A 13,299-nucleotide genomic window follows, 5' to 3' on the forward strand; every position below is an offset into this window, starting at 1 on the left:
CAGAAAGTTACATTTTTGTTACCTTAGATTGAGCCGTTTATATGTTCATTAGGAGCAGGTCCTCTTCCATGGAGTTGGATGTCTTTTCTATGGTAGCCACAAAAGGACAAATCAAACTCTGGCTCTAGATAGGGCCAGTCTTGTTGTCATTTCAGCCAAGGTAGTTTTTCAGTTCTTAACCTCACCTTTAAGTGTAGGTATAAAATTAACCTTATTGGGAAAAGATAATAGGTTTTGGTTGAAATAACTACTCTCAATAAGGTTTTGGCCTTTTGGAGGCAGCAGAAGCATCCTGACATAATGTCAACTTTTAAGTTGATAATGTAAACCATAGACTGTATATGAAGAAGGGCGACACGTCTCCACATACTCCCACTGTACAAAAATGAGGCCAAAATATCCCAGATGGAAATGTAATAATCCTAGGATACCGAAGGAATGACCACCCTACTACTCATGTCATTGGCTAGTTCTTGTTGCGTCCGTTGGTTGGTTTGATTAGGTTTAGGCAAGAGCAGTGGAGTTGTTTGGGGTTAGAGAAAGAATGTCAGGGTAAGCAAATTGGAGTTAGGGTAAGGCAGAGTCAGGAGGACCATTCCTTCGCTAACCTTGGAAATACAAGTTTGCATCCCAGATACGGCCACTGCCATCTGGTGTTGGAGATATCATTTGGAGCCAGAGTCTGCACAATAGTGATCTTTGCTCTATCAAGTTCTTGCCCAAAAACCTGTGTGACCAATCACAAACTGTGCCATTGATCGTGAGTGCACCGATTTGCACGCACAGCTGTCAATCATAACGTCAAAACCCCAGTGTTTTAAAAACTGATTATAACCAAAGAAAACTTGAACAAACATCTGCTTGATAAAAAACTACCTAAAATTACAGAAACCAAACCAAATTTTATTTGAGATGCACTTTGAGTTTTTTGTTTGACCCATGTCACATCCACTAACATTTAGGGGGCAGGGTTTATGAACTATACTGCAGTTAGCTACCAGGGGCGATTGTAATGTTTTGGCTTCAGTTTTGGAAGCTGTCATGTTGTCCATGGTTATAAACTTCATATTTCAAGCAGTTTCTTATTTACAGCAGATAAAGAGCATAGTTAGCTTACTTGGAGTTGTGTTTGTAGCCATTGGCAAGTTAGCTAATTAAGCTCCTTTGATTAATCACAAAAAATAAATCAGTTTAACAAAAAAATCTGGAAAATACTCAGTAATTAAAATAATCTTTACTTTTTAAAAAATATGTACCTCTCTGCATCTGTCAGCCTTTGTTTTCTGATAATTGTCTTATCTTTTCCCCGCACTTCTTGCCTTACAGCTTTTTCATCTCTCCCACTTGCTGTGATTCTTTCTCGACACATCCATCCTTGAAATCCCTTTCACTCTCTGTTACATTTCCCCTATATCTACACTATAATTGTGTTAGTGCTGCACTGCACTGGTGCTGTCATAATACTTCATGGTCAGTGAGGCTGTCTGAAAATACCTTCCCGTAGAGAAGGGACCCGGAGGTGGGAAAATCCATGGCACAAGTGGGGCCAGCACATCTCTTTTCCCTCCCTGTGATCTGTCATTAAAGTTCAATTGAAGCATTATGACATTTTCTCACCCACTTCTGCAAGGCTGACTGGCCACCGGCAGCAGCCTACACACATTCCCAGGGCAGACTTCTTTTGTGTATGAAGATCGTCAATAGCATGAAATTTAAGTACTCATACCCATATCCATCAGCCAATTACATGTTAACAAGCCAAAATGGACGTAAGCATCCACTATTTAGTCTAAAAGGTCAGTCGTCTCATCAGAGTCCCTGCAGCAGAAAGAGTTATCTGTGTGCGAATTGGCAGCTTTAGACATTTGGATCCTGGCCTGAAATTAATTATCATTGATTTGTGGAAAGATGCGGCATTATCGCATTATAAGTCATTATTTAACCTTTAATAGTGTGGCAGTTTGTAAATTTGTGTTTAGGCATGTTAAAATGGTGTCATTTTGATGATTACACCGTTAAAGGTCAGAAAGATCTGAGGAAGGCACAAGGCGGAGAGGGATGAAAGACAGAAAGGAAGAGCAAAAGAGGAATAAAATATGGGTTAAGATTAGGCGAGAAAGGAGGGCGAGAAAGTTTGTCATTCCAACCATATCCCCAAAGATATAGACAGCAGATGTTTCTCTCAGGAGACAGACGCAACATAAAAACATTGTAAGTGTGTGAGGGTTGTTTTGATAAATGAGTGTTGAGGTGGTCTCAAGGAACATTAATGAGATGTTAAAAAAAGAAAAGACAAACGCAAATTGAAGGCGTGAGCAGGGAAAGTGAGACAAAGGTAACAGAGTCCATGCTGTGTGGGCCCGCTGCTGTAATGATTCTATAGTGAAGTCAGGAGGAAGGAGAGTGAGAGAGAAGGAGGCGAGAGAATGACGGGCAGCGAGAATGAGAAAGAAAAGGGAAGATGATTAAAGGGGGAGGATGTTGAGGAGGATTGTTAGAAAAAGGAAATTGTTGCATATGCACACACTCTGACTCTGTGCTGCTGCGGTGGCAGTGCTTCATCTCTTCTCCCACCCACATTGTTCTTCGTGTTTCTGCTGAACCCCACTCACTGCGGGCAGGGCTGAGAAAATCACCCTGCTAACCTCCACCCAGATTTCTTTTTCACCGGAATGCAAAGCAGGAAGTAGATGTACATTTATTTGTACAAAAAAAAAAGAAAATCTTTTGCTGGCAGGTTCAAAACAGCTGAGAGGCCTGTCGTGTGGTTTCTGAAACAGTGACTATTAGCGCTGTAAGCCTTATAAAGGAATGGAGATTCACATACAATAGACTACCATTTAGCGATGAGAAAATTACACAGCCCCTGAAGGGACGAGGGGGAGGAAAAAATAGATGGTGGGATAAAAAAAAACCTTTTCCTGAGAAAGTTTCTTGCAGTTAAGCTGGAGATATCTGGACACACAAATCTGATGTGATTACTCGCAAATAACTGCAGTTTCAGTTGTTTTGTCTGGTGTGGGAAAAAAATGGGAACCAATGTTGAAAATAAGACTATGATTCAAGGATCAAAAAATATTTAAAAAATAAATAATTTGAGGCAATTTAGGAAATGTGCTTTTAATTCACCAATCATCAATTAATGCCCACTCGCGCTGACAAACAGTCTGAGTTTTCATTGTAATTCCATCCAAGCACAGGCAGATACAAATGGCTTTCTTGCTACTGGTTTATTTGAAGCTTCTCTCTAAATCCAGCCAGAATACTGTAGCAGTAAGAATGCTTCTGACACTTCTTAGATGCCACCCATGTGACTTTGCTGGAGGATTCATAAAAAATTTCCATGCTGGAGCCTTCACTCTTTCTTGATCCATGCCTTTTTATTCTAGTTCTTGCACCAACAAAATTGGCTCCTTGGTCACATCTCAGTTGATGAAGATTCTCTTGTGGCAATGGACGCTCTTAAAGCATTGATAAGTTTGTCAGTTGTCATATCATCAGTCATCTTAATGTGTATGGCCCTTGAACAGGTAAGTAAGAGTCCATACCTTTTGAGATCTTTTGGACAGACAGATTGGACCGAAGCAGTCTATGCTGGTGTCACTGGAGGGTGGCTTTGTTTCTGCTCTCTCTTGTGGTAAGTTACTTATCCTTTGTCCTTCAGTGGGTCCTCTGTACTTTCTGCACTTGATACATTTTAAAATGTGTGATGAGACCGCACTGCTGCATCCCAGGATCCAGCATTACTTACCTCGCAGTTCGTTTATTGTCATTCCACATCCTTGATGATGTATTTTCTTGTGGAAAATTATGGAAATTATGACATAGTACGGCCTCAGGAAGAGTAGACAAATTATACAAGATATCCAAACAGTATAATGGCAGCTAATACAGTGTCAATGTATGACTGGATCTAATCAATATTTCTCCACATTGTTATGGCTTGGACACAGAAAAAAACATCACCTTTCCTAGTTTTACCTGAAATCTGTTTATTTTCCCCCTGACTTGGAAAAGGCTGTCAGTGAGAACAAACCCAGATTTATTAGGACTGCTGGTAATTTTTTAAATTGCTGTTTCCAACTATGGAGAACCAAGTGGAGATGTTCTAAACAGGGCAGCTGAGGGTCTTAAAAGCTGCTTCTACTTTTTTAGGTTGGGTTTATATGTCCCTTGAAAACCAATTAAGGCGGCCTGAATTTGATGTCTGTCTGGATTCCTAGTGATGAATTATTCTGAAATAAGTTTGCTAAAATAATTAGACAAAAGGCAGAGGGCTGTGTTGTGCAGTATTAGTGGACTCAAACTCAAATGATTCTGCAAAACAGAAGAATGGATTTTCTTCCCCCACTGTTTGTTGTGCTGTACCCCAGGGCAGAAATGTGAACAGACTACTGTATATGGAATTTGTTTGGAAAGTACTGCAGCACATTTTAAATTAAAAGAAACAGTATTGATCTGTATTTTTATTATCAAGTTATCATGCATTCATCACATGGAGAAATGCATCCCGCAGAGTAAAAGAATAAATTAAAAGATAAGATAAAATACAAACTAAAATAGATGAATAAAATAGACAAATTAAAATAGATGACTTAAATAGACAACATCACATAAAAGCAGGTCTATACAATTGGGTTTTAAGAAGTCATTTAAAAGAAGTCACACCATTAGTGTATGCCCTGAATCAAAGATGGAGACAGGTTGATTTTCTTCAAAGATTGCTTCCGGTGTGGTTATCAGCGAGAAGACAGCACATTAATGTGAAAACATTACATTTGGCTGGCTCAATCTATCACTTCCTGTGTCCTCTTGTCCCCCACGCTGCTCCCTGCTTGTGTAATTATCCTGTCTTGATTGCTCTATACTGTATCCTCCTCTTCCATCAGCTGGTCATTTACTCTGACAATTTGCGGACGAGCCGTGCAATCAGTCAGTTATAGACCCACTATATTAATTTGTGGTTTTGCTTTGTAAGCATTAGTTCTGGGCTTCTAATGGTTCATTTTATTTTAATAAACTAAATCCTGTAAATTGCCATATTTAGATTGTTATAACGAACACAAATGTTTTCTCTGAAATTACACAGTCATATTTTTTTGCTTTTTCTGGTGACCTACGAATTGTATTCAACCTCTACAGTGATAATAAAGCAGCGTATTTTCATAACAGCTTGTATGACAAATCTAATGAATGTGCTTGAACTGTGTTAAGTACTTAACGTAAAGTTACACACTTGTTAAGTTACACACTTTTTAAGTTACAAAGGTTAGGTTTAAGCAAGTAAAGTTTGGTTAATTTTAAGGCGAGTCTAGAGACTATTAGAAGAAAGTGAGAAAATATTTGTTAATTCTGGTGAACTATCTCTTTACAGGCTAATGCCAAATTCATGTAATATGGAATAAATGGAAGAGTTGGGAAAGTTCCCTTAATTTGAGAGCATGCACATAATCTGGAAATTTAAGTTGTGTAAAGACAGCACATGTTGACAATGAAGCTCTATATAATTTCAATGTTGGGGTAAATATCATTACAGACTCATCACATATGACCCACTAGAAGTGTGTGGCAGTGTATTTTTCTGCAGTGACTTTGCCCTCTGGCTGCTTTTCCTTATTTTCTTCTTATGTTCTGTGTTTGAGAGGTTTATGGACACGTACCCCAACACGTTCTCATCCCAGCTCATCAAAACAGATGCTCTGTCAGTGGATGAACATGTTTCTGAGTCGCATTTAATACTTTGATCTTGACATAAGGGCTATTTACAAGCCAGAAACTGGTAATAATGGTAATTAACGCAAACATAAAAGCAAAACATTTGTTCTTCTGGAGAGTAGTTTTGTGTGTGTGTGTGTGTGTGTGAGTGAGTAGTAAGGCTTTGCAAATGAAGCACAAAAAAAATCTCATTAATTTTCCATATCTTTGTATTTGTCTACTGTCGAAAACATGAATAAATAATCACATGTTCAAGAATGTGTGTGTATATGAGTGAGCAGCCCAGAATCCATAATGAATGTTACCTAGCTGTATTATGATGATAAATGTGGTTATGCTCTCAGTATTTCTCTGTGCAGCTGACACAGATTTTTATGAGTCATTTCTAATGGGACGGCAGGAAGCTGTTTGAATTGGCCGTAATTCAAAGATGCAGGAGACAGGTCTGCCTTAATATGGAATCACAAAAGGACAATAAAGTATGGCCCACATGAGCTTCCATCCCTACTTGAACCGTCTCTCACTGCTCTTCTCTTTGTTACTCAGATAAAACCATGAAAAGGGTCTGAATGCACTTGCATGATAACTATAATCCCTCATTCTCCATTTAACCTGACTACTTACTCATCAACACACACATATACACTAGTACACAGCATCTTTATGTCCTCGTACTGCACATTCAATCACACTTTCACAGCTTTAAATAATTGTTGTGCTGCCCTGTTTCCCCTCCTCTTTTCTCCTGTGCTGACAGCTGTGATTTTGCAGCTCGCACACTACATATCTGTTAAATCTCTCCCTCCCTCACTCTCCAACTGTATTTCCTCTTCCCTCTGTTTACACTGGACGTGCAGGCTCTGCCTTTTGTCTTTACGGAGCGACTCCCTGTTGGCACGGTGCCTAGAACAACTCTCTAATCTAATAAACAGCATAATCGGGCCACTACTTCTGCTGTGGTGTCTCACCTGAGTGTGAGCCCCCAAAGGCAGAGTCAATCGAAGGGTTATGGCCTTAAGGGGACCGGCTTGTGTAAGCCTTGATCTCACTCTGTGTGTTAACCACCTGTTGTATGTTATCAGTGTGTCAGCTGTTGTGTGCATGTATGTTTGCAAGTCTGGCTCAGAGCATCTGCTGTGTGTGGGCGGTCAAGTCCAACTCCGTAGGCTGAGCATTGAAGTCCTCTCCCAGTGTTGATGGGGCTCAGCAGGAGCTTCAGATCTGGGTGGGAGGTGGAGGTTTGGGCTGCACCGCTTGGTCCTGTCCCCTCCTGACCATGCAAAGAATAAACCAGACCAAAGCCCTCCTCTTGATGCAGGAGATGCTTCATCTCTCTGTGGAGGTGGAGCACATCGCTGGTGCTCCCTGAGCTTCCTCTGATTCCCTGCTTGTTGTCGTCGTCCTCCTCAGCCTCATGCTGCTGCCGCCTCTTTTCTATCTGCTTCTAATAGTCTGCACTTCCTTAAATGCATCTCATTGCCATATCAACACCAAAATTTGATTTTGTTTTTAGCTCCACATATTCACTGTTGTCATGACAGTTGAGCATAAAATAAGATCTCAGATTCAGCATCTTGAGGCATTGTTTTGGACAGAATTACCCTATGTTCCAACATTATTTTGCAGCATGAAACAATCCAGCTTTTGTCGTTTTAATTATAGTTTGAGTGGGTTTAGATAATATGAACACGATCACAGTGGCTCTACGTTCCTCTCACCTAGTTTTGCGCCAGTTTGCCTCGCCATCTCTTGCTGAAGTTTGTCTCCTCAGACTTTTTTCTTCAAGAACTGGTTCATCTCTGGCTGTTCTCCTCCCCATTTCCGTGCATTTCTTCTCAGCCTCCACCTCTGTTTCCGCACATCACTAACTCTCCACAGAGTGGATTTGTGTATCAGGGGGCCAAGAAAGTCTGCCTAAACACACGTCTAATTGCTATGTAAACACTAGAAGTGCAAATAGAGTTTAAAGTTATCTGCTGGTTTGTTTAATCAAAAGTCGTTTTAAACAAAAAATGTATCCTTCACTTTGTCAATTTTGAGATGCAGTACTCTTAAATGTACTTTGGCGTGGTATTTTATTAGATTTGTTTTGGGCAAATACTTGAATACTGATCTGCTCCAATTTATATTGTACCCTCACCAAGACTTGGATTATTTTAAGATGTTAAAAAAGAAAAAGTACCCCTTTCCCTCTCACAGCTTTGATGATGGGAACACTAAAAAAAGATTCCCAAAAACTGCAAACAACAACAGATGACCTTCTTTCTTGATATGGATGGTTAAATTGAGCTGTACATTATGCAAAACTTTGTTTTAATAACATGAAATGCCACCATAAATAACAGTGGTGCCATTTTTAAGGCCCAGAAACACCAATGTGACATCAAGGAACTAGTGGGGACTGAAGATGACTGTTGTGTCACTTCACAATGCCACTGTCTTGGCCAAAAAGTTGCACTAGCAGGCAGTGTTAGTCTGTATTTGTCATTCAAAAAAAGCAAAACCAGAACAAGGAAATGACTCAAGATGCTAGATAGCCACTTAATACATTAACAACACAAACCAGTGTTGAAAGAATAAATGATACAGTATGTGCTGTGTTCTACGGTAACATAAATAACTGAGAAGCCATTTGTGCTAGAGGGCTCAGTGGCAACAAAATGTTTTTTTAAAAAATTTAATCTTATTTAACAAGTTTTTTTCGATCTCACGCCCTCTTAACTTAAGTCTTTTTTTTTTACTTTCCTCACTTCAGTTTGTCTTCTTCAGCACTGAGCTGAACTGCTACATAGATGGATTTCACTCACCAACAAGCTCCGCCGTCTTTGACACTGACTCCATAAGCTGAATCAGCCAAAAAAAGCTGACAAGGGCCAACTAATGCCAACCGAGCTATACACATCTCAAAATCTAGGATGACAGGCGCTCACCAACGCCTGTACGTTGACAGACCGCTCTGAATTTAAATATTTTAGTTAAACTTTGCTGAAGTGCTGCTTGTGATTATTTAAGTGTCTGTGAACTCTGCTCTCCTATACAGTGTGTTTCTGTTTGTTAAAATGATTAAACACAAAAAATCCAAATTCAAACTCTCCACAGAGCCTTCTCACACAGACAATGACCTGTGTGAAGTCGTGTTACCAGAACAGACGTGGATATCATTGTACAATTAGCGCGTCACTGATGTATAGGTAGCCATTATGGATTAATTTAACAGTTAAAGAGGAATCAGTTGTTTAATGGATCCATAGCAGCCTGATCCCCTGAGTGAAAAACCGCTCCCCAAAACCTTATAATGACGCATCCGGCTTCCTGCAATCTGCACTGCAACACTAATGCATGCACGTTAGTGTCTGGACATACCTGGCCGACTACCCACACATGTAGATAGAACAGAAATAATATCTTCATACATCTCTTTGTGGTTTTTAAATATTAATTGGACCTAATGGTTTAAAGATGTTTAACAGTGGTTTCTTTTTTTAAAGACAATGCAATGCAAGAAGTCCCAGAACATAATGCAACCAGCAACTCTCAACAGTGATTCTACTCAGATATCACATCACAACCCACCTCTGTCCTATAAACTGCACTATAAAGTAATTTCTTCTTCAGACAAACAAGTCTTAAGGAATTTTTGCTCTTGGGTCAGTGAGGATTTTTTAAGAGAACATTGAGACTTGGCGAGGGTTGGGGGTGGCTTAAGATTTGTGGTTACCTGTTCTTAGGACAGAAAAAAGAATTAAAATCTAGATTTTGATATAGGACAGTGGTTGTTTTGTATTATTGAAGATTCTGTTTGTATAATATCTGTGTTTTTTAGAGCTGCGATTACTTTCATTATCAATTCTTTTGCAGATTTTTTTGTCTCGACTAGGAAAGTTTTGGAATGAGAATAAGATAACATTTGAGCCAAAAAAAAAAAAAAATGAAAACTACACTCTCTCTCCCTAGCTGTTTGATAGGCAAATGGATCTCATCGGCCACTAATGGGGAAGTGAATTAGTTTGACAGAGGCTCGATGAATGAGATGATGCCACGTGAGATCCCTGCTAATGTAGTGTAATGGCTGGTATGTAATTAGAAATGAGCACAGATTTCAGAATGAATCATTGGCTAGAAGGGGCCATGAAGTTTGAGAAGCTGTAACTTTTTAAGATGAACAAGCTGAACTGTAAAGTTTCTCTTTTGGATTCTGACTGTCGGCATCAGATATACCGTACAGGCCTCTAAGAAATGTTTGTGACCATATAAATCTATTTTAGTTTTGTTACAGTTTGAGTTTGAAATAATAAAGCTAGCTACATATTTTTGTTCTCAACCTTTTAGAAATTACAGTAAATCCTGTAAATGCTGAATAATGTTGGATCTTGCTTTTGTAAATATATACTAAGATAAGCCAACCATCTCTTGGCTGTAGCTTCATATTTAATGGAAGGATATGTGAGTGGTATAAATCTTCTCATCAGTCTTCCCAAAATAGTGAAATATTCCTTAAGCTTAAATGTTTTATATGTATGTACATGCTTCTGTATAAGTGTGCAGCCTGGAGTGTGTAAGTCGAGGTTCCCTCTGCCCTCAAGTCCTAATTCAATAATAACTTGCTAATCACTTGACCTGTGGTTCTAATTACAAGTGTCATGAAGTGCTCCTTATTTCTAATCGGTTGATGGGTGAAGAGGTGGGGACTGTGTTAATATGGTTTTATTCAGCCTTCAGTTATGTATTACAGGGTCCAGTCTAGTCCTGACAGGTGTTACAATCAAACAAAGTGTTGTATATTTTACATTTTTCTGTAATTTCAGTGAACATGTTAATAAGTGTATTTTTCTGCTGTTTAAAATGTTTTCTCATCGTGTTTGTCCAGGGGAAGGAGACAGCAGAGGAGGAGGATGAAGTCGCCGTGGGGATGGACAAAGGCTTTATGGATGAATTCTTTGAGCAGGTTTGTTTCTTTCACAGTCCTGATCTTTCCTTCTTTCTTAGTCCCATTCACACAATTAACGTGTTTTAGTAGACTAAAAACTTGACGTTAAATTAAAGTGTTCTTTTATTTATTATTTTTTTTAGAGCTCTGTATTCGATCTCTTCTCCAGGAGCATTGATATGATTTATAGCTGTGACATCGTTGTTGGGTTGGCATGGGTAACCATTTATTTTATTTTCTTTGAAAAAGCTTAAATTTATTCAGCAACACAACCATACTTTTCTTGTCCAGCTCTTAATAACAATGGTGGTGATTTCTCTTATTTCTGTCCAGTCTGTCCTCTTGTGCATGACTCATACTATAGGCACTGAGCCTCCATCTGTATTTGCATTTGTGAGTGTATTTCTCTGTACATGCTATGTGCATGTGCCGGGAACAAAGTGAACATCATCATGACTCGCAGAGGGGGGGGCTCCATTTTATGTGCCTGCACCATACTATACATCAGAGCGAGTGGTTAAGACAAGAAGGATAATTCAACCAAGAATAGAGTGGAGAAAGACTTGCTTTCTTCTATAGAATCCATATTCATCATCATTCAGTTGCCAGGATTTTTTTTTCCGCATAGTACATTTCTGTATATGTTATGTATCACGGAATATTTTACATTTGCATGTTTCATACATATCATATCAATGCTTTAAAGTGACATAATAAATAAGCTCACCTTGTCATCAGAATGTGTGGAGGGGATGGTTGGCATTTCATCCAGGTGTTGAGGACAAACAAACAACAAAACTGGTTGTGATTGCTGTGTTTCCAGCAGCATTTTAGGCACCAAACATGGGTGGTTTTTTTTTTTTTACAACCCATGGTTGTATTTCAAGTAGCTTTTTAAGCATGAAAAGTGGTTGTTTCCTGCTGGAACAGTAGCGCAAAGCTACATAGGAACGTGAATGTAAAATGTTTTGCAGAGATGTACAATACATTTATTACATCACCAGCCACTGCTGTTTTTCTTGTATTTTATGAGGCAGTCCTTTTATTTTTTAAAAAGTGTCTCTTACAGTTTATGTTCATGGGGCTTCAACTTTGAAGTATTTAAATCACAATTGCAAATGCTGCTACAAAGGTGGTAGGTCAAATGAGGTTGAATGCCATTTAGCAGCATTTGTGATTTATGAAAAAGCTTTGACAATCAGCTCTTTGATATCTGAGCTTTCAAAGCACCGCGAAACAACAAACGCAGGACCGAGAAAATCATCTGTGACCGAGCTGCAAGTGCATCAATCAGAAACACTGTGCAGATATTTGTTATATCAAAGAGAACCGTCTCAATATCCATGACAACATGTGGGAAATGCAGACTAACAGCATCGATAGCAGGAAGCAGCTGTCACACACTGTAACTGATCAACAGGCATATAATGGACCCTCTGTAATGGGGAGAATTACTGCTAAATGGAGGCATGTGGCATCTAAGGCAGGTATAGAGGCATCATGTACCTTCAGTCATATAATATGACCACTAATCCAAGCAACCGGGCAGCACATAAATAGATTTGCTGCTCATTCATTCTGCTCAGCGCTACTTCCATGCAGCTATGACTGCCACCTGCTTCCCAGCAGTTTACCCCCACCTCCTCCCGCATTAGCATTTAGACTTCTCCATTCAGCTACGAGTTCAATAAATTTAAGTGTTGTGTATCTCACTCTCTACTAAGTGTTTGTGAGCTTCCAGTCTGTGTCACATTGGTGCGGATTCGTTTTCCAGCATCGCGGAAGCAGAACCACACTATTAACCAAATGTGCCCCGTTATTGTAATAAATAGTAGTACAATAAACAGTTACCACTTAGAATGAGCAACCTAATATGACCCACCTTTTACAGAAACACTTTCAGTAGTGCCTTATACAATGAAGCATCAATTTCCCAGTTATCTATGCTCATAGTTGTAGTAAAAAAAGGGCAAAGGGCAAAGTTCTGCACAAAGCATGACATCCGGTCACCCCAATTCAGACTATTCTGAATATTCTGTTTCCAGCAGTTTTGTCTACTTTTGAGTAAAGCTGACGTGAGCCTGTGATTTCTTCATATGGTTATCTACTCCAGGCATCCCACTGCAAGTGTTTACATTAAATACATTGCTACATGTAGTTACCTGCTGTTGTTAATTCCCCCCTGATTTCAGATTCTATTCCTGCTGGATAAAATTGTGAGGATTTTGGTTTAGAAACCTTTATTGGTTTTAATGTCACTCCTTGGTTGCAGTGACATTGCAGAGAGCGCAGTTGTGAAAGACAGAGAAATTCCGACCAATCAGAGCAGACTGGGCTTTTTCAGGAGGGGTGGTGTTTCAGACAGGGTGAAAAGTGTTCCAGTGCAGACAGTATGAGGAAAAAAAGCATGTTTTTTTTTAACCATTAAAGCATGTAAACGTTCAGGTTAAACCCAAAATACAAGTATGAACCTGAAAATGAGCATAATATTTTCCCATTAACTGAATGAATTAAAAATTGTGTATATGGTTCAGACCTTGGCTGCTCCTTCATATTCTGTCAAATATTATCACAAAATACATTATAAAGTGCATGTAGTTTCATGTCCACATTGTAGGTACCTGACTTTATGCTGAAAATACAACACATTTTAAAAA

At 39.2% G+C, this 13,299-nt stretch overlaps 1 protein-coding gene across 3 annotated transcripts in view; it reads left to right on the forward strand.

Moving 5' to 3' along the window:
- Nucleotides 1-13,299, forward strand: part of stx1a (syntaxin 1A (brain)) — a 76,945-nt gene that overhangs the window by 12,858 nt on the left and 50,788 nt on the right. For all 3 annotated transcript variants that reach the window (XM_042487062.1, XM_042487063.1, XM_042487061.1), the window contains exon 2: nucleotides 10,583-10,660. In XM_042487062.1, coding sequence (XP_042342996.1) covers nucleotides 10,583-10,660 — 78 coding nt within the window. The remainder of the gene's footprint in view (nucleotides 1-10,582; nucleotides 10,661-13,299) is intronic.

This window comes from Plectropomus leopardus, chromosome 5 (assembly GCF_008729295.1).
Source record: "Plectropomus leopardus isolate mb chromosome 5, YSFRI_Pleo_2.0, whole genome shotgun sequence".
In the NCBI taxonomy this organism is placed as follows: domain Eukaryota; kingdom Metazoa; phylum Chordata; class Actinopteri; order Perciformes; family Serranidae; genus Plectropomus; species Plectropomus leopardus.